Source organism: Mus caroli, unplaced genomic scaffold (assembly GCF_978045245.1).
Source record: "Mus caroli unplaced genomic scaffold, Mus_caroli_1 scaffold_1, whole genome shotgun sequence".
In the NCBI taxonomy this organism is placed as follows: Eukaryota; Metazoa; Chordata; class Mammalia; order Rodentia; family Muridae; genus Mus; species Mus caroli.
In genome coordinates this window covers 113,303,702-113,325,479 of record NW_028227256.1, presented here as the reverse complement: position 1 = coordinate 113,325,479, position 21,778 = coordinate 113,303,702, and the positions used below count along the sequence as shown (strand labels likewise).

The window sequence follows — 21,778 nt, the reverse complement described above, 5'->3', positions numbered from 1 at the left end:
GATACTGGTTTTGGTGGTATGAAATTTCAACAGTGAAGGAGTCATGGAGAAAAGCTGAAGTATGGCAAAAGCCCAAGAGAGATAATGGTATAAATTTAAGACTGAAGGGTGTACTGGGAAAAGATGAAGTTTGATAAGATGTGGTAGTATCAAAGTCACAAAAGAGAGGCCAGGACGCCATTGGTGATGGTAGAGAACTCATCAATTTTAGAGAAGTTAGGACTGTAGGACAACAGCCAAGGTAAGTAGTGTCTACAAAAAAGAGTGGACCTGAGTCTAGGAGAGGACCTATGTGTATTACAAACAGGAGAGCCAGAGACATGGAGCTGGTTAGGCCCTTGGGAGCCAATATCATGAGTTGGTACCAGGTGACAAACACTGAACTTTTACAATCTACTTTAGTTTTGCTTTGCTTTGATTATGATTTGTACTGGCTAGTTTTGTGTCAACTTGACACAGCTGGAGTTATCACAGAGAAAGGAGCTTCAGTTGAGGAGATGCCTCCATGAGTTCCAACTGTAAGGCATTTTCTCAATTAGTGATCAAGGGGGAAAGGCCCCTTGTGGGTGGGACCATCTCTGGGCTGGTAGTCTTGGGTTCTATAATAGAGCAGGCTGAGCAAGCCAGGGGAGGCAAGCCAGTAAAGAACATCCCTCCATGGCCTCTGCATCAGCTCCTGCTTTCTGACCTGCTTGAGTTCCAGTCCTGACTTCCTTTGGTGATGAACAGCAATATGGAAGTGTAAGCCGAATAAACCCTTTCCTCCCCAACTTGGTTCTTGGTCATGATGTTTGTGCAGGAATAGAAACCCTGACTAAGACATGATTATACCCTGTTTCTGCCACCCCACTTCTACAAAGGAAGAATGTAACTTATTTTTTATATTAGAAGTAGAAATACTTTAGAGACCTTGGACTTTTAGAGACTTCAGATATTTAAAGGCCTGAACTTTTAAAAGTGTTTGAATTTTAAAAATCATGGAACTTTTAAAAGTAGATACTAATATGAATTCTTAGAGACAAAAATAAAGGAAAGGTTATGATTTTATAGCAATATATTGTTAAGTCAATTTGAGTCAATTGTCCTTATTAATTTTTGTCAACTTGACAGAGGCCAGAGTAACCTGGGAAGAAAGAACTTCAATTATGAACATGACTCTATCAAACTGGCCTACAGGCAAGTTTGTGTGGGCATTTCCCTGATTAATGGTTGATGTAGAATGGTTGGGCAGATCCCATTGTAGGCAGTACAACCCTAGGCAAATGACCCTGGGTGTACAAGGGAACACGCAGAGCAAGTCAGGAGGAGCAAGCCAATAAGTAGCATGCCTGCATAGACTTTACTTCCTTTCCTGCCTTTGAGTTCCTAAATTGACTTCCTCAAATTATATACTCTGACCTGTAAGCCAACTAAACTCTTCCCTCCCTGAGTTGCTTTTGGTCATGGCATTTATCACAGCAGCAGAAAGCAAACTAAGATACAAATAAAATGCATTTGGATCACACCCCCTCCAAATCCTTCTCCCTTCTCCACATGTATTCCCTTCTAACTTCATGCTATTTATTTGTTCAACTGTCACTGAGTTCAGTTAATGTTGACTTTATTGCCATGCCTGAAAGACCATTCAAGGGAGAATGGGTACCACATCAGTGCTCATACCCTAAAGAAATTGACTCTTTCTCAACTAATAAACATCAACTGCCAATAAAGTCTCAGCTAGGGATGGAGCCTCTCAAGCATTTCCAAAATTGTTATTGGAATACTAACTAGATTAATCTTTTATAGGCTATGTGTAAGCAACTGCAATTGCTATGACTTTATGAGCCTTTATCTGCAAAGTGACTAGTCAGATAACTCAATGGATAAAAGTTCTTCTCATCACACTGGAAGACCTGAGTTTGATCCATGGACCTACATAACAGAATGGGAAAGTCAACTGCTAGAAGTTTTCCTAACCTCCACATGTGTGCTGTAATATCTATATTCTCCCCAAAATATAAATAAATGTAATAGGAAAATATTTAAAGTCTTTTTTGAAACCAACTGGGATAGGGTCTGTTTTATTCATTTCATGTTCTGATGCATTGTTTACCATGCTTGGTCTTAAAGGTTGTTCTAGTATTTTCTTTTCTCAAGGTATTTTTTCTTTTAATATGTCCTGGCAATAACAAGCAGATAATTTCAAATAATTTAAGAGAGGATCAGTACGAGTTAAGGGAGAAGTTAAATTACAGGATCCATAGGAAGCTCAAGAGGGAGGAAGGCCAAAGAGTGAATGCTTCAGTCCTATTTAGAAGGGGAAACAAAATAATCAAGGGAAGTAGAGGGTGGGAGGGACTTGGTAGGAAGAGAAGGGGAAAGGGGGGGGGGAAGATGGGAAGAATCAGGTATGGGAGGAGATGGAGAAGATGTACAGAGAATGAGGAAATTGAACAATGTGTGTAACAGCCAGAACTCCCAAATGCCAGGAAAGCAAGACATCCTAGGACCCCATGGGGATGACATTAGTTGAAATACCCCACAAAGGAGAGGGAGAACCTGTTGAGACCATATCCAGTGGTTAGGAATGGCCCCCTCAATGAGGGATGGCGCCACCTACACATCTCCAAAATTTTAACCCAGAATTGCTCCTGTCTATAGCCTCCATCCATCCTTTGTGGCGCCTAGAGAACTGAAGTTAGTACACCCGCAAACACAGCCCAGAACAGAGGACATTGCTTAGGGCTCTGGTGAGTCTCTAGGTACCTGGCACATATTCACTTTTTTTTAAACATTCTCTCTCTCTCTCTCTCTCTCTCTCTATATATATATATATATATATATATATATATATATATATATAATATTTAATATATTATATTTAATATTTAATATAAAATAATAATATAATATATATAATATATATAATAATATATATAATATAATATATATAATATATATATAATATATATAATATATATATATATTATATAAATATATATATAATATATATAATATATATATAATATAATATATAATATAATATATAATAATTTAATATAAAATATTTAATATATATATATTAAATTAGGTATTTTTCTCAATTACATTTCCAATGCTTTCCCAAAAGTCCCCCATACCCTCCCCCCCACTCCCCTACCCACCCACCCCCACTTTTTGGCCCTGGCGTTCCCTGTACTGGGGCATATAAAGTTTGCATGTCCAATGGGCTTCTCTTTCCAGTGAACTTCCTATGAATTGTCTCAAGCAAGACAAGGAAATGTGATGTGTAGGAGGGGAATTTTTTTTTATTCAACCTCCATCAGCTCTTAGCGAAAATGTAGTCCTGCAGTAAGGCAGATTAAAGAGAAAAAACACATTTATTAGCATTTGCCTTCATCTATATGAAGGAAATACAGGAACAAAGAGTGTAGTAGAAACTGAAGGAAAGGCCATCCTGAGACTGTTCACCTGGGGATTCATCCCACATTCAGACACCAAACCCAGACACTATTGCTGATGCCAGGAAGTACTTGCTGACAGGAGGCTGATACAGCTGTCTCCTCAGAGGATCTGCCAAATCCTGACCAATACAGATGTGGATGCTCACAGCCAACCATAAGACTGAGTACAAGGACCCCAATGGAGGAGTTAGGGGAAGGGCTGAAGAAGCTGAAGGGGCCTTATCTGGCATCAATGGTAGGAGAGGCGCTTAGTTCTGTGAAGACTTGATGCCCCAGTGTAGAGGAATGCTAGGGTGGTGAGGCATGAGTGGGTAGGTGGTTTGGGGAGCATGAGAAGCATGGTCAGTAGTCAAGTAAGCAATGGCCCAAGCTTCTGACCTTCAGGCTAAATTTGTCCCCAGTTACCTAGCAACAGTGAAGACCATAAAAGGTGCTCAGCCTGCACCTCGCTCTCTTATTCCTTTGTCCTCTCACCACTCTCTTCTCTCTCCTCTTCCCTTTCTCTTTGTCTTCTTCTTTCCTCCTCTCTCTCTCTCTCTCTCTCTCTCTCTCTCTCTCTCTCTCTCTCTCTCTCTCTCTCTCTCTCTCTCTTCCTCCTTTCTACCTTCTCTCTTTTCCCTGCATTTCTATAATAAAGCTCTAAAATCATAGACTCTCTGCTCTGCTCCTTCAAGTTCCACTGCACACTCTGGTCAGTGTTGGGAACTTCTTCCCTCTTCCCTCTCTCCCACTACCCTGGTGGCTTTAGCAAAGTAGATGGGGGGGGTATCCCCAGGCAGGGATGCCCCTTGACCACTCCCTGAAGAGTGGGATAGAGGAATGCCCACCAAGGGATGAGTGGATAGGGTAGATAGCTGCCCTCCCACACCTGACTGACCAGAGAATAGGGAAACTGGCAGAGTGAGGGCATCTTTTTCTTTCTGTTCTTGCCCAGGGCCCCAGGGCCCCAGGCCCCCCTTTTTATTTTGTTCCCAATAGGAGGCTGCAGAGGAAAAACTGGGAAAGGGGATAACATTTGAAATGTAAATAAATAAAATACCCAATTAAAAAAATACAGGATCCTTCAAGGAAAACACTGGGTACTTTTATTTTCTTTAACTTTGAGATTAAGCTAGACTAAATAAACTACTGCTTGGTAGAGTAGCTTGAAAAATGTCTTTTAAGCCTTAAGAGAAATCTATGTTGTTGAAGTGCTTAAAGTATGATCATCAAAACCTATGTTAAAAAAATAACTTGTATAGTGATAGCTGCTATGTTTATGCTGGGGAAGTAGACTCTCCCACATTTCTGTAGCTTTCTGACTAAACAGACTAGTCCACTGGAGAGTCTAGACAAGTGAGAGACACTGACTCAAAATACAGAGTAGATGCTACCAGAGGAATATATATCCATCTCTTCTATGTACTGTTCACAGAAGCTTATTCCTCATACACAGGAATATGTGTGTGCATGGACACACACACACACACACACACACACACACACACACGTATCCCAAAAAGGACGGTGTCTTAATGAATTGGTAAGAGTCATGTGGGATTGTTGAGTTCTATAGCAGTTAAAATATTTCATTTTAATATTGAATGCTATTATTGAATATTGTTACATTGTGTGTTCCTCATACTTCATTTTGTGAATAAAGGAAATGTTAAAATTTTTAGGAATGTTATAGTAGACAAACCTTTTATTTTATTTTTCTCATTGGCACATATTCATTCAAACAAAGATGGCCTATGTGTCTCTACACTTTATTTTGCACTCAATTATTTTGGTCCTTTGATACATTTTCTAATTCATGTACTAGAACTAGAAATTTTAGTATGTCATTAAATACAAGTAGATGATCCACTGTTAGTCTTCATCTGATACTTCAGCCTGGTTGATGTAGCCATTTTCAATTATTACTGAGCACAACTGAACCAACTAAGCCAGTGAGAATATAAGACCCAATGTATGGATACAATTATGTTGATGAGCTAAGCAGAGACTAAACACAGGAAAACTTTCTAAAAGCACAAAGTATGGTCAGTGCTTGAGGGCATGGAAAAGGTTGGCTTGACGATATCATGTCAGTACTACATTTCCACAAGTAGGAGAAAAGGTGTAGATTGCCTGCAGATATAGGTTATCATTGGTTTAAATGTGGCATGTGGGTAGTAGAGCATTACTTGCAGTCTGGACTGCCTAAGGGCACAGGATCATTGGTCATGGTATCTGTATGCTATGGGACAACACACAGTAGTGGCATATATGCCTACCATACCTTTCCTGCAGAAAGGTCCTTCATATGGTGAGTTGGTACAGTCACAGGAATAACCACTATGTTTCTCCACACACTTGCCCCCATTGTGGCAATTGCTTCCATAGCTGCTGCAGTGACCTGGACAACCAGGTCTGACTCCAGACGTGACCTTTGCCCTCTCTTCCAGGTCTACTTTATGACCATTCAAGAGTAAAGAACGGATGCATCCAAGAAAGCCTTTCTGTCTTGATGATGTTCCTCCTAATGGTGAAAAATAAGAGGGAAAACATGAAAGGTGTCATAGTTGTAATAGATAGGTGTAGCTCATAGATCACAGAAACTCTAGTTGCTCCCTCTCCCAGAAATCAGGCTAAATCCTTCTAAGGGTTCTCACCCTAGACAGGAAGAGAGAGGCTAGTGTAGTCACAGCTCTTTCTCTTTCCTTTGTAGCTGCAAACAAGGGATGTCCTGCCATTATTGCCAAGACCTTAGAAGCTTAAGTTCAAGCTAGATGCTGATGATGTCTAGCATGTAGAGAAGGGCATTTGGTATAGGACTTATCCCTGTCTCCTTGGAAATCTGTAGTGACAAAATGCTTCCCTTTTTCTGTTGGACCTAAGAGCTCCTCACTCACATTTATGGGCCTATAAGTCTTTTTGATCTTGAGGCTATTACTCTTCAAAGGAAGCTTATTCAAAGGGCAATTTCATCTCAGCCTCCATCTTTCGACCTGGACCTGTGTATTCCATGAGAGTAACTCTTTGTGGTAACACTAAGTTGTAGTGCTACTATTAGCTCAGCAGAACTTTTCTTTAAGTTCCCAGTAAGAGAAAGGAAGTTGTTAAGAAAAAAATAATGAAACAATAAACAGACAAGCCAACAAAAAAACACAAAGTAACAAAATAACAAAACAAATCAAAACAAAAAAACAAAACATCTGAAAGTCAGGCCAGGGACTTGATTCAGCTGGTAGACTGCTTGCCTAGCATGCAAGAAGCCCTGAGTTTAATCCCCACTATCACTGAATAAATGCACATCAATAATCTCAGCACTCAGGATGTGAGGTCAGGAGAATCAGAATTTAAAGGTCATCTTTGGCTACATAGGATGTTCAAGGCCAGCTTAGGATACATGAGACATGTTTCAAAGAAAAATTATCATGAGAGGTAGAGAGACAGAGAAATATAGCTTCCAAAGAAAGATGGTAGGTCTACCACAGTGACAAAATTGCAACATATTCCCATTTGCTTATACAGTACAAGACTAGGAACTATAAGAGGAAAAGATGGGTGTTGGTGTTCAACTCCATGTCACGCACTGGTTAGCCATATTGACAATTGAATCATTTAAGTTTAAGCTATCCCATATATTATCCCATATGTTTATAGTTACGCTTACTGCACAGCATAGAAAACAGTTTGTGTTCACTTACTGCTGTCTTCTTAGCCTTCTTTTGAGTCTTCACCTACTGCTAAGAATCAGTAGGAGCATTATGCATTATCTGCTTTGTGCTCCTAGAGTTTACAAATAAAATTCCGTTTAGCAGATTTTCAAACTTACGTTCAGACATGGGCTGTATTCTGACTCTCAGCTCTGAAAACATCTGGAGGGGGTCAGAAGAGGCTTCAATACCCTCTGTCAAGCATTGAGCAGATTGAAACTTTTGCACTGTTTTGTTCACATAGAAAACCCAGCTCTTCGTTGATATAAGAGAGTATGTATGTTAAGACACAACAAGCACAGCTAAATTCCATTAGCCTGTGTGTGTGCAGTGCTGAGAATCCTAGGAGATCCCAGAAGAAGCAGAGGCCCATTCTGGCTTTAGAAAACAGGCAATTATTGTCCAACCCTTGAACTCAAAGTCATCTCTTAGTTGAATTGAGAGTGCAGAGAAATCCTTGAGTTCTGCAAAATGTACTAATGGAGAAAAAAGGGAAAGTACGAGGGAGGAAAAAAGAGAGGAGGGGAGGAGGAGGAGGAGAAAATCTGAGGGCAAAAGCCACTAATCAATATTTTACTGTTTGTCTGCTCTTTTAACTGAGACTCATTCTTCCTTAACAACTTATGCTACAACTCTATTACATTTTAGTTTACAACAGCAATTCTGAATCTGAGGATCAGGACTCCTCTAGGGGTAAACCAACCTTTCACAGTTTCACATAACAGATAACCTGCATGTCAGATATTTGCATTACTATTCGTAACAGTAGCAAAATTACAGTTATGAAGTAGTACCAAATATAATTTTAAGGTACAACATGAAACATTAGGCAGACTGAGACTGCTAGTCTAGAAACTAACTAGATCTGTATGTGTGCTTATCAATATGAATCAGTATACACAATTTGCTGTCTTAGACAGGAAGTATGTCAACAAGGAAAATAAAGTCATAAATGGGGACTGGGAAGATGGGTCAGTCAGAAAAGTGCTTGCCTTGCCAGCATTAAGACCAGAGTTTAACTCTCAGAACCAATAAAAAACCTAGACTATTTGGTGAATGCCTACAATATCAGTGATGTAAGATGTGAGGTAGAGACAGGTAGATTTCTGGAAGCCCACAGGCCAGGTATCCTAGTATACAGGATAAAGTTACAGGACAATGAGAAACATTGTTTTAAACAAGTTGGAGATGTCTAAGTACTGTTCTCAGACCTCTAACTGCAGTGTAGAGTACATGATCACATGCACTCACATGTGCATCCACATACACAAACATACACATACGCATACATACACACACACACACACACACACAAGGAGTAGGGATCTGTAAGTTGAAAGAACAATAGAGTAATTGATGACATGAAAAATAATGAGCAGTGTAGAGGGTTAGAAAAGACATGATGGTTAGAAATACACCTTCCTTATCCTATCACAGGTATGGTGGTTTGAGTGACAATAGTTTACTTAAGCTTAAATTTGCATAGTCACTCCTCACCCTCTATGGTTGAAACTGTTTGGGAAGAATTAGGAGGTGTGATCTTTTCCAAGAAAGTATGTTACTTGAGATGGGCTCTGAAGTTCCAAAAGTCAGTTAACTCTCTCTGCCCCATGTTTATGCATTAAGATATAAATTTCTGACTATTGCTTTGGCAGCATGTGTACCTTGCTGTTGCCATGTTTCCTACCATGCTGTTCATGCACTCTGGCCCTCCACAATCATGGGCACAAATTAAGGATTTTATTGATCATGGCATCTTATCATGGCCATAAAAAAGTAACGAAGACACCTGGTTACCTGACTAGTAAACCCATATGTGAAGTTTACTGTATGAGTCTGAAAAATAAGAACATTCCTGAGACACAAAAGTAACCCCTTAGTCAGAAATAATGACAAAACTTTAGATTGTTTCCAACTCTGATAAGAATGCAAGCCAAGAGGCCAAACCTCACATGGACTGTCTTCTCTGTTTCAATTTCTGTGAGTGAGTCTCCTTTAATCACAGGATAAATCAATGGGACATACAAGTTGATCACAAAAAAGGCTCATTGTTTCTTTTCTGATGTCTATATGCAAGAAAGAAGGGAGGATTTATGGAGTCTAACACTTGGCTCTGTTTCTCTTCCTTTGCAGTCACTCCCCTTTGTGGATTTGAATGATTCTCCATATATCTTGTTAGTGTCATTTTTCTCCTTACAGAGGTGGTAAATGCAAAATCTATTGCACATTTTCTTGTGTGTGGCTTAGTCAACCAGTTTATAAATGGAGAAAGGGTGGCTCTGGTGATTTCTATGGTAAAAATGTCTTCTCAATGTAAAGACATAAAAAATTCAATGATTTTCTCCAGACAAGAAGCTCATGCCCCATCCAGATGATGACAGAGCATGATAACATAAACCATTATGTACTACCTTGCACAGTGAAATTAAGTTGTATTTTTACATGTCTGTATTTTATTTTTACAATTTTAAGAAATGTATGGACTAGCATAAAAGTTGGATAATTTTAAGAGGATCTATATTATCACCATAACATATACCCATGTGCAAAACATGTATATATATATATATATATATATATACATACATATATATATATATATATATTTATTTATTTAAACAAATACACTAGGTGACACCTAAACACACATCAATATGGTTACTGTATAAACATTTATTACAATGATCCAAAACATAAAATTTCACAGATGTTTTAAAACAATAAACATGATGATAAATGGTACCAAATTTGTCTGAGAGGACCCCTAAATTTGTAAAAGAGTTCCACAAATTTACTTCAATGACCATAAAGCTAGAATAAAACTTTTCATAAAATTAAACTCATGGTGAAAAATAACACCATATTTTAATTGTTTCCTAGTCATAAGTTACTAGGAATTATCCTAGAGCTAGAGCACAAAGCAATCTTGTAGGTACTTAGCATAAAATATGATCTATGATGTCTCCTACCTACAAACAACTGGCTATTCAACTGAAGTCGGAAATGGCCTCCCTCTGAGGCCTCCCTCATACTCTGTGGAAGGTTGTCCACCTGAAGTGAGGTCTCCTTGAGGTTTGTCTCAGCTCGGATGTAATGCCATTGATTGTCATTCAGAGGATAAGGAGACTGGACGAGTAGCTCGATGGGGCCGTTTCCAACATCAATGGCAAATGTGACCTCAGAAGGGGCTGCAGCCAAACAAGAAAGAAGGATGAAGGCCATTGTCAGTGTATTGCAGGTACAAACATAATCAGAATGTTTACTGCAAGGGATTATATATCTCTGTCAACATACAGAGGGCATTTCTGAACTCCACTAGCCCTGATTCACCACCAGTAGTATCAAACTCTAAAGACCGAGAGTTTATGTGCTTAATGTCCTTCCCACTTCAGCTGTTCCTAATCGATCAATACAGCAGGTACCTGGGGCATCTGGGCCTGTCTGAATCTGTGCTGAAGCTCTGGGTTTACTTGGTCTACCCAGGTTTTGCCTGTATCTTACTGTACCCATGGGATGCAATAATCATTTCTAACCTTCAGAGAGGAGACACATATTGTTAGAATAACAGTACCATCTGCCATGATATTTAGTGAGGGTTTATCTAGATTGGGTTAAATTGAGGTGAGAAGATGACCTAAATGTGAGTAATGCCATTCTATAGGCTTGACTCCTGAAGTAAATATGAAAAGGAAAATGTGTTCAGCAGTAGCATTCATCACCTTCTGTTTCCTGACACCATATGCAATGCAGCTTGCTACCTCAAGCTCTTATCATCATGCCTTCCCCATTGTGGTGAACTGTACCCTGAATCTATGAGTCAGAATAATAAACCCTTCTGTACTTAAGTTGCTCTTGTCAGGTATGTTGTTTCAACAATAAGACTAGTGACCAATAAAATACCAGAGGTAAAGGTGGTAGTAGTGATGTTAATGGTGCTGATGATGGCAGTAATAGTTGTAGTGATAACAATCACAGTGACTATCTTGCTGGTTCTGGCAAAACAGGTAAAGATGATAGTAGAGATGGTGCTGATGAGACAGTAATAGTCTATGATAATAGCACTGGTGGCAGTAGCCATATAGAGAGAGTTAGAAGTGATGTTATGTAAAGCACAAAGAATAGCTGTTCTCATTTCCACCATTAAAACAACTCAGAGAAAGGTGTAATGAAATTCAATTATCAGTACAAAAAAAAAAAAAAAAAAACTCAGAAAAAAATCGGATCCCAAATAGTAAAGCCCTGGCTTCTTAATAAGTCTCTCTCTCTCAATCTCTCTCTCTCTCTCTCTCTCTCTCTCTCTCTCTCTCTCTTGGTTTTTGGAGACAGGGTTTCTCTGTATAGCCCTGGCTCTCCTGGAAATCACTCTGTAGACCAGGCTGGCCTCGACCTCTGAAATCTGCCTGTCTCTGCCTCCCAAGTGCTGGAATTAAAGTGTGTGTCACTAACTGCCCGTCAATAAGTCACTCTTGTCATTACCTGTAGGGCTGTGATAAACAGCCTAGTCCCTGGTTGAGCACAGGCTCGGACCCCCAGTGACCCTGCAGGGAATAACCCTTCAAGGAATGGTAGATAGTTTGCCATGCTCCTGGACACCAGGCTCCTGGTACAAGGCCACAGCCCTCCATAGGTTTGTGGCCATCAGTCACATAAGAGCAACACCACAATCCCCTCCATAGGTAGAGGATGTTACCACAGGTCACATAGCCTATAGCCAGATCTCCATTTTAATGAGTTACCTAAAGGTCTGGAGAATTAGCCAATAACCTCCCCTTCCCAGACACTATTTCCTGCAAAAGGTATTTAACCTCAGACCCACCATGAGAAATTGAGGTATGGTTTTACTCATTGCCACTCTCTGCCACGACAATAAATGCCTTAAAACCATGGACTGCCTCTTTACTTTGGGATCAGCCATGGGAAGCAATGGAGCAGGTCTTCACCTAAAGAGCCATTCTAATCCCCCATAGGAGGCTTCTCAGCCTTCCTAGCCACTGCCTCCACCAAGCCAAGCCACCTGATGAACAAGCTAACAACTCTCCTCTCTCTGGACCCAGCTGGAACTCTCCCCCCACTTTTCCCCTTAGGCCCTGGGCTAGATCCAGCCCCCAGACCCCCAATCTGTTCTCTGCTCTTCCACAGCTCCCAGGGTAACCTAAGTTCCCAAGAGTCGGAGAACCTGACTGTCCTGGCCTCTGCACAATCTCTCGGAGACCCCTGAGACTGCTCTACCAGTCCCCAGAACCTCAGACTGTGCTCCCACACCTCCAGAGCAGTGTCCCACATAGCCCAACACCAGCGATGGTGTGGGGTAAGCACAGTCAAAACTCCCACCCCACCTCCACCAGTGGTCTGAGCCCTGTGGCTGAGTGGATGCAGGACACCCCATAACTCAAAAATTACCTAGTGTCATAAAAGGATTTTTTAAGCACAAAGGATGAGTGTAGTAAATTATAAACTGAGGCTAAGGGGAAGGTGGACTGCTGAATAACTGGAGCCTTCACCTTTCAGAGCTGTTCTTTATAGCACTTTATGGTTTTACTTCTTTTGTTATCCTAGTACTGGAAGTGGATTTGTGTTTGACTGCCACATCAGAGATCTCCAAGCTCAAATATTACCTGAGACCATGTCCCCCAAGTCTCTAAACCTTATCTGAAAATTGTTCTTTTAAAGGAAACTCTACCATACAAGGTCCAAGAAACTGAAGACAGACAGTTTGCTGTACTGTGATTTCTGGCCTTAAAGATAAGCAATAAGTTGGTGCCTACAAACAATAACAAACAAGGGGTTGACAGCATGCACTATAGATTCAATCTTTCCTGAAGAGGTTTTTATAGTATATTTCAGTTTTCTTATCTGCTAAGCAGAAATAAAAATATACTTAATTATGAGGTTATGTGCATGCTGATCTTAATGAAATTCTTTAAAATGTCCCTGGAATAAAGTAGGTGCTTATAAGTGATTATTGTATCATTTTTATAATGTGATTTCCCAAGGCAGGTAAATGTAATTTTAGTTTACAAAGCCATGAATTGAAAGATTAGGATTGGAAGAAACAGACTGCACGATAAACAATGAAAAGAAAAACATGGGCGTCCTTGAGTCGTTTTTATTTTTAACCTTTCTTTTTCTTTCTTTGTACACATATGTGTGGATCCATGTATGTTTGTGTGAGTAAGTGTGTATGCGTGTGTGCATGTGTGTGTAATACATATATTTGTGAGTGCATACGGAGGCTAGAGATTAACCTCAGATGTTGTTACACAGGTACCATCCACTTTATTTTATTGAAGTAGAGTCTCTCATTGTCCTGGGGCTTACAGATGAGAATATACTAGTTGACCCAGCCAGGTCTAGGGGTTACTATGTCTCCTTCTCTCAATAGGGGTATTACAAGCACGTGCCACCACACTTGAGTTTTCAATGTGTACACTGATGGCTTAACTCAGTTCTTCATGCTTATAAAGGAATCACTTGAGAACTAAGCCATTATCCATGTCTTGTTTTCTGTTTGAATTGGTTTAAATATTATTTGTTTTAGGTGTATAAGCCAAAAGATGGTGATAGATCTCCCTACAAATAGCATTATCATGTAGATGACGGTAATCATCATGTTGGTGCTGGGAACTGTAAGAACAGCAAGTGCTGTTAGCTCCTGAACCATCTCTCTAGCCTCAGTTTCTATTTTTTATCTAGTTCACTAGTTTAATTTTGAAAACCTGCTCATCTCAAAATCAAACATTTATTGAGAGATTCGTATGTATATCTCTTTATGTATGCAGGGCAAAGATTCATGGGAATTTGGGGGAGTTATACTAAATATTTGGTTAAAATCATCCCTAAATACTTAGTCCTAAAGGTGTTCTTTTCCCATCAGACAGCATATCATTGTAGGACAATTGATGCTCTGTTCTGCCTGACCCATTCTGCCATGAAGTTGGGCGTCTTGTCTGTACTGATCTTGGCTATACCATGAATCCCCTGTACCATACGATTTGACTGTTGTCTGTCTCTCCAACTAGTCAGTAAGTTGTAGAACAGTGGTTCTCAACCTGTGGGTCAAGTCCTTTTTGGAGTAGAGTGAACCTTTCACAGGTGTCACATATTAGTTTTCCTGCATATCAGATACTTACATTATGATTCATAACTAGCAGAATTACAGTTATAATGGAGCAACTAAAATAATTTTATGCTTGGGGTCATCATAACATCAGTAAATGTATTAATGTGTCACAGCATTAGGGAGGTTGAAAATTATTGCTGCAGAGGAATTTTTACTTCTTACAGAAGTAGGTACTAGCACTGTGATTAGTTATAGCAAACTCGGGGGCTTGCAATCTGTAGAGAAACATTTATCTACTACAAGCCCAATCCCAGCCCTGTGTTGAGAGATCTGGAAAAACCAAGACTGTACTCTTCAAAAGGGAAATGTGCTGTGGTTTTTTTGTTTGTATGTTTGTCTGTCTGTCTGGGTTTTTTTTTCCTTTAACTGCTATTTATTTTTAAACCTCAGGACTAGAATCCTTCTAAAACCTTTTTAAATGATTTTTATCACCATTTATATTTATTCCAGTAACTATCAAAGACCAATAATATTTAAATTGTTCCTCCTGGACATGAAAGTTTATCAGTGAACTAATAATAGCAGTAACATTGATAATTACTCAATGTATCACACAAGTCAGACTCACTGAATTCAGTTGAGCCTCAGTACAAACATGTATTTCATTAGTGTGGGAACTGAACCAAGGTATAAGCAGGTTGTGACATTATCTAGAAGAACTAAGATTTAAATACTAGTAAAATGTTCTAGAGCTTATATTTTTAACCCATGCCTCCAATGTCAAATCTCATATAGTTTATGTATATAGCCATCATGACTAAATATATAATAGAGATACTGGATACATAATAAGATCACCATAAGATATATGATCAAATAAATGGTACCAAATGCCTACATGGCAGGCCACGATGGCAATCACATATTCTCATAGGACTGGACTGGAAATCAGGCCCCAGTCACACTATCACACTATCATTAACTTTTTAATGTAAGTGTCTCACAGGGACATTTTCTCATGATTTGCTCCTTTTTTATTCAAGGGGACTTTGGATAGTATCCACTAAGCTAGACCTAGTTCACAGGGTGTTCAGAAATAAATGAAACAAATTGAACTTGCTACTCTCTTTTGGGAAGATTTTCAAAGAAAGTCTGTAGATACTTCAGTGAAATGACTGTCAAGCATTTCATGGTGAAGAGAAAGAAGTCTAGGGAAGGCCCTTGCAATGTTCTTCCTTTCCTCTACACTAGGAGTGTATCACTGCCCCAGAAGGAATCCTTCAGCACTCATTCTCTACTGTTCTTCTCACTGTTAATCTCAAGGCTTCATAAAGTGGCTTTTTTTTTCACCGTCAACTTCTAGCCTAGGGCATCGATGAGGACAACTGTGTGCTGATAAATTTATTGTCCAATGCACAGCTGAAGAAGACAGTGTATGATTTATGTATGAAAAGACTCCATTTAAAAGATGAGATGGCAAGATTAATATGACCAGTTAACTTCTCTGATCTACAAACTCATTTGTCGATTAAGACATATACATTCAATAAAACATTGCTTGACTTCTTCAGAGACATAGTCTAGTGATAAGCCAATATCTCCTTTGATTCTTGTATTTCACAAACACTGTCTGATACAATATTGCTGGAAATCCCTGAAGAACCCAGACCTCAGATCTGGAAGGAAACAATTTTGTCTTATTTGAACTAAAATTCTCGACTTTAGTGATAAAAGCAAGGAAAGGAAATTGTTGAAGGAGTAGAGAAACTGTGTTGATCCCATGTCTAGCCACTTCTGATCCTTGTCCCTGTGGATGGCTGTATACCCTTCATACTCATTGTGATGATTAATCTAAATAATCAGTCACCGGAACAGTGAGATTAAATTATTAGTAATTTTAACTTTTATTTTATTTAACTTTTAAATTTAACTTTTATGCTCTAAATTTTTGAATATCTTACCTTCAAATTAACATCTTGGTAATATTTTTAGTAATACACATGAGCTATCAGATGGAAACCCATTGTCACTTTGGCTTGATCTAATGTCTCCATGCTGACAAATAGGCATGTTCATGAAAGGTTTCAAGATTAGGTTAGCAGAGTTTAGAAGATCTTCTCTAAATATAGGCTATATCATTTCTTAGGGCTTGGGATATCTTCAGCTAAATAAAAAACAGAAAATAGACTGAGTACCAGCATTCACTTCTCTCTATGTCCTGATTGCAGACGTAGTGGAACTGACAATTTGTCTTAAATTCTTGGCACCATGAATGACAGCCTTCTCTGTCATTAAGTGCTGTATACTCAAGCTCTGAGCCAAAAGGAACCCTTTGTTTCTTAAGTTGTTTCTCTTAACGTATTTTTTTCCACAACAACAAGAAAAAAATAGCTAATCAGATTACCTTCCTCATCTGCATGTTGGACCATGACTTGTGCTGCAATAATCACAGTGATGACCAGAGATAATGCTCTTTGATTGTGAAAAGAACTCAGTATAGTATGAAACCAGAACAATCAGTCACCAATACAGTGAGATTTAATTATTAGTAATTTTAACTTTTATGGTACTACGAATTTTTGAATATCTTACTTTCAAATTAACATCTTGGTAATATATTTAGTAAGACATATGAGCTATAAAATAGAAATCAATCACTTCAAAACATGTTTGTTATATTTAACTATGTAAATACAATGTATATATATACATATATATATACACATATGTTCATACATATCTGCAATTTTTTTCTACTGAGAAATGTGGGAAAATTCTGACTTCATTTTTATTTAAATCACACTGAGATGGGTTTCAGAGACTACTTGATACTATTACGCTGTACAGTAATCTACAATGTGCAGGTGAATTTTAATATTATTAAAAACATCAGCATTTTCTCCTTTCACCATGTGGGTTCCTGCCCCTCCATACCTTTGAGGATCATTGCCTGTACCTGTCCACAAGGGCAAATGGAGCAGGTGAAGCTGATGTGGAGTTCAGAAGCTCTGCAAGTAGTAATCAAAATGGTAACACTACTGGACCAGCTGCAGAGAGGCAGATCAATTTTATTCAGGGTGAATGATACTTGTATAAAACTTTGGGCCTGTAATTTCCTAAGGACTAAATGACAATCTGCAGGTAGGGGGTGTGGCATCTGGGATCCCCCAGGAAAAGAAGAGGAAACCTAACTGACAAAGGGGGTCGACCATTTGTACCAAGCTCAGGGCTTTCTGGTAAGATCAAACTTTGACCTTAGCTTCAGGGTTTCCCAACATGTTCTCAGAATTTAACTTTGGTCATCAGGTTTGGTGTCAAGTGACTTTATAATCTGAGACATCTTATTAGCCCAGGATACACACACACACACACACACACACACACACACACGAGGTATATACATATATGTGTATGTGTGTGTATATTTATTATACATTTCAACACAAACAGTAGAAGTTGGTGCTTCAGAAGATAATATTTGATTCCTCACCATGATCCATTTCTTACAATACCCAGAGCTGGGGTAGGAAAGTATTTCTTTATACTCCTTTCTAATGTCTTACTGGGATCTAGTGACTTTCTCTGGTAGGTGTGGCATTGACATAAATCATGTATGTTTTTCCTTCCATAGTTGTAGTCACTGATATGGTAGTGCTCAGATGAGCTCCATGTCAGGAGGATGCTTGGCATAGCAGCTGGAGAAGGAATTTAACTTCAGAAAGAAAGCTAGTTGTAGGCTAAAGAAGATGTTCAGAGTCTGAGAAGGAGAAAATTTGCCCCATGTCAATTTATGGAAGAATTTATCCAGAGGTCAAGTGAGCCCCATGTCTGAACACAATAATGTAATCACAATTAGTGAATTATCATCCTTGTGTGTGCCAGTTAAAATGAACTCTATAGTGATTATAGCCAAATACATCACACTGACATCTGAAAGCTATCAATTATGTGATGCATAAGTAAATAACTAATACATAAAAAGTGTACTAAGTGGTACTTGAGGGCCAAAAGTTTACCTATACATTAGATTCAACAATTCGGGCTATTTTGATGATTTCATGCTGGCACTCGTAGGTAGGTTGCTTAATCAGTAAAGTATTTGCCTCCATAAAATACATATGAAATGGCCAGGCATGGGGCAGACCTTTACAGTCCCAGCACTGGGGAGGTAGACACAGGAGGATCTCTGAAGCACTTGCAGCCAGTCTGGCTTGGCTAATGAGAGATTCTGACTCACAGAAGGTAGGTTGCATTTCTAAGAATGGTACAAAACATAAGCATTTGGCTTGCACACACACACACACACACACACACACACACACACACACACACTAAAATCAAGTGGAAAGGGAGAAAGAGACAGAGAGACAGAGACAGCAAGACAGAGAGACTTGTCCCTATTAGGTCATGCCAAACTATCTATTTCTCTCTTCATAGCCAATGTGAATTTATTATATGAAGTACTAACCCCCCTACCCCAACCCAATAAGGGACACAATGACTCAAACCTGGGGACACAGCAACTGTCTTCTTTTTCATAGAAACACCAAACAAACACCAAACTCAAGGTAATGAAATTGAGATGCTTTAGTTGGAAGCCACCCAGAATGAAGGGATTTGGAAGTCTTCTGTAAACCTTGGCTCTAACAATTTAGATATATTGAGCTTGGAAAGTGTTTTTGGATAACTAAGAGGAATACTTTGGAGATGGGACTATATCTATTCTGACTCACTAAACTGTTAAAGGTCAATTCCTTTCCAAAAAACTGGTGTGCAGGATTTCTTGCTATGAGCTTTTTAGCATAAAAAGTACATCTTTAAGGGAGGGATCTCGGTAGGAGACGGGAGGGCAAGGGGATTAGGCAGGCAGGATTAGATATGAGAGGAGACATTCGGGGAACTCAGATGGCCAGAACAATGAATGGAAATACTCAGCTTCAGAGGGTGGGAATAGGGTGGAGGATCTTCTAGAAAGTCTCAGAGACCAAGAATGTGAGAGGCTTTGAGGATTCAATGAGGATGACCTTAGCCAAAATGCCAAACAGTGGAGAAATAGAACCTTAAGAGACCACCTGTAGTGGCCACTAATGATGGGATGGGGTCACCAACCTACCTTCAAAAATTTTGACCTACCTAGAATTTTTCCTGTATAAAAGAATTCAAGGACAAAAATGGAGCAGAGATTGAAGGAAAGGCTATCCAGTAACTGGCCCACCTTGTGATCCATCCCATGGGTGTGTAGCAAACCCTGACACTATTACTGATGCCATATTATGCTTGCAGACAGGATCCTAGCATGACTGTCCTCTGTAAGGCTCTACCAGCAGCTGACTGTGACAGATGCAGATATGTTCAACCAACCATTGGCTGAGGTCTGGACTCCTGTGGAAGAGTTAGGGGAAGTATTGAAGGAGCTGAAGGGAATAGCAACTCCATAGAAAGACCAATAGTATCAACCAAGATGGACCACTGGGAGCTACCAGAGACTAAGCCACCAACCAAAGAGCATACATGGGCTGGTCCATGGCCCCCAGCACATATGTAGCAGAGGACTGCCTTACCAGGCCTCAGTGTGAAAGGATGTATCTAATCCTGTAGAGACTTGATACCCCTGGAAAAGGGGCTTTGTGTGGTGGGGTAGGGGGTGAGGTAGGGTTGGATGGGTCGAGGAGGGAGTGCAGGAGCACCCTCTCAGAGGCATAAGGGAAGGGGAAGTGGGCAATGAACTCTTGGAGTGGGGACCGGGAAGTGTGGCAACATTTGGAATTTAAATAAATAAAAACATTTTTTTAAAGTATCTGCTTCAATGAGTAATGTGATTGTGTCAACATCTAACACATGTGTGTGTTTTGACATCTTGTTTGAGCTTTTTTCCTTTACAGTAGTAGTAACAGCAATAATATTAGTTAGTTTATCAACCATAAGGTCTTATAGTTTTCTGATTTTATGTTTATATATTTATTATTGTTGACTGATAAAGAGTGAATTCTGAGTCTTGTGTGTGCCAGTTCTTTACTCTACTGCTGAACTACATCCCCAGACTTAGGTCTTATACTTAAAAAATTGAATACCAATTATTTGTGCTTAGTAAGTAATATTTGACAGTATGATGATAGTAAACACTAAACAATTATGTGATAGTTTTGTGTTTCTTAAATTTAGTACTAATTTGAATTTTAAAGAATGTACAGAACACAGAGAACAGTGCACTGCCACATAGTACAAATTGTACATGAATCCCTAATTAACACTCAATCATTGTTCATTAACTTGTGATAATACAGCATAATGTTGACTATGGGTTTAGTGAATGAAAAGACTGCAGGGCTTGATTTGTTTTTTTACTACGTATACATTAAGGTTATTATGTTCACATTAAGGAATGGTTAGCATTCACCATGCTTTTCAGAGCCTGATCAAGTTAGGTATAAAAGATTTTTATTTTACACCAATATCACAACAGCTTCTTCCATTAATGTATCTGGAGACCTTGGACTATAAAAAAGTAAAATGTAACACAGAGACACTTTCTTTCCTGTGCATAGTCTGAAACTACAAAAGAAACACTTAGCTGCTGACCCATCTGCTGTATACTCACACAAATCCTTTTACCATTACATCCTACAAATGGACTTGTCTCCTTTTGTTGTTCTCTCAAATTTCCCATATCTATGGTTAAATGTTTGCTTAGCTTTCAAGGGTATCTCATGCAGCTACATCAGTGTGATCTGGTTGACAACTATTGGAAAACATCCACGCAGACAAAGGACAAGCTCAAGCAGCTCTGGCGAGAGCAGAGGCAAAGCCGGATGGGTACAGGGAATGAAGAACATTCAGTGTAAAGAACTGAAAAGCAGTAGAGAGTGGAAGTATGTTTAACATTATATCTGTTTACTTATCTGTGTGTTTGTGTGTGTGCATTCATGAATATGCTAGCACACATATGTACAGAGGTGCTCATTCATGTGTGTGCACATTCATGGAGACACTAGAGGACAACAGTGGTGTCATACATCAGGATGCCTCCCAACCGCATAGTATGAGGCAGCCCCCCTACAATGGCTTAAAAGGACTCTCTTTATCTCCCCCAAACTAGGTTTATAATCACCTACAGCTACACCATATCTGCCTTTTTATTTTTCACATGAGCTGTGAAAGTTCAGGTTATCTTGCTTGCAGAGTAAGTTCTTCACTGTCTGAGCTCTCTCAAGCCCTCTATACTTGCTTATTGTTTTATAATCACCCCTCACTGCTAAGTGTAGGGAATGTTAATGACATACCACCCCATAGTCAAAGGCACACATACATACATGGACACACACACCTGAAAGTCCCTGTTAATTTTTAACAAAGTGAAAGTGACCCTAAAGTGAATACATTTTGTGACTTAACATTTAGTAAATATTATATCCTGGAGAACAGTTAATCTGAGTAATTGCACTTACTCCACTGACCCCATGAAAAATCAGGTGAATGCGATTGCTTTTAAGAAAGCAGTGTCTCCCTGCCATCACTATAGTTTTCCACTACACTCTGTAATCTGAATGTATATAAACATAGGTGTCAGCACTAGGGTCAAAAGAACTCAAGTC

At 39.2% G+C, this 21,778-nt stretch overlaps 1 protein-coding gene across 2 annotated transcripts in view; it reads right to left on the bottom strand.

Annotated features, from left to right (window-relative positions):
• The window catches only part of Cntnap5 (contactin associated protein family member 5), a 928,932-nt gene that overhangs the window by 144,067 nt on the left and 763,087 nt on the right, over positions 1-21,778 (bottom strand). For both annotated transcript variants that reach the window (XM_029481690.2, XM_029481709.2), the window contains 2 exons: positions 10,096-10,314; positions 5,707-5,946 (listed from right to left, as the gene is read on the bottom strand). In XM_029481690.2, coding sequence (XP_029337550.1) covers positions 5,707-5,946; positions 10,096-10,314 — 459 coding nt within the window. The remainder of the gene's footprint in view (positions 1-5,706; positions 5,947-10,095; positions 10,315-21,778) is intronic.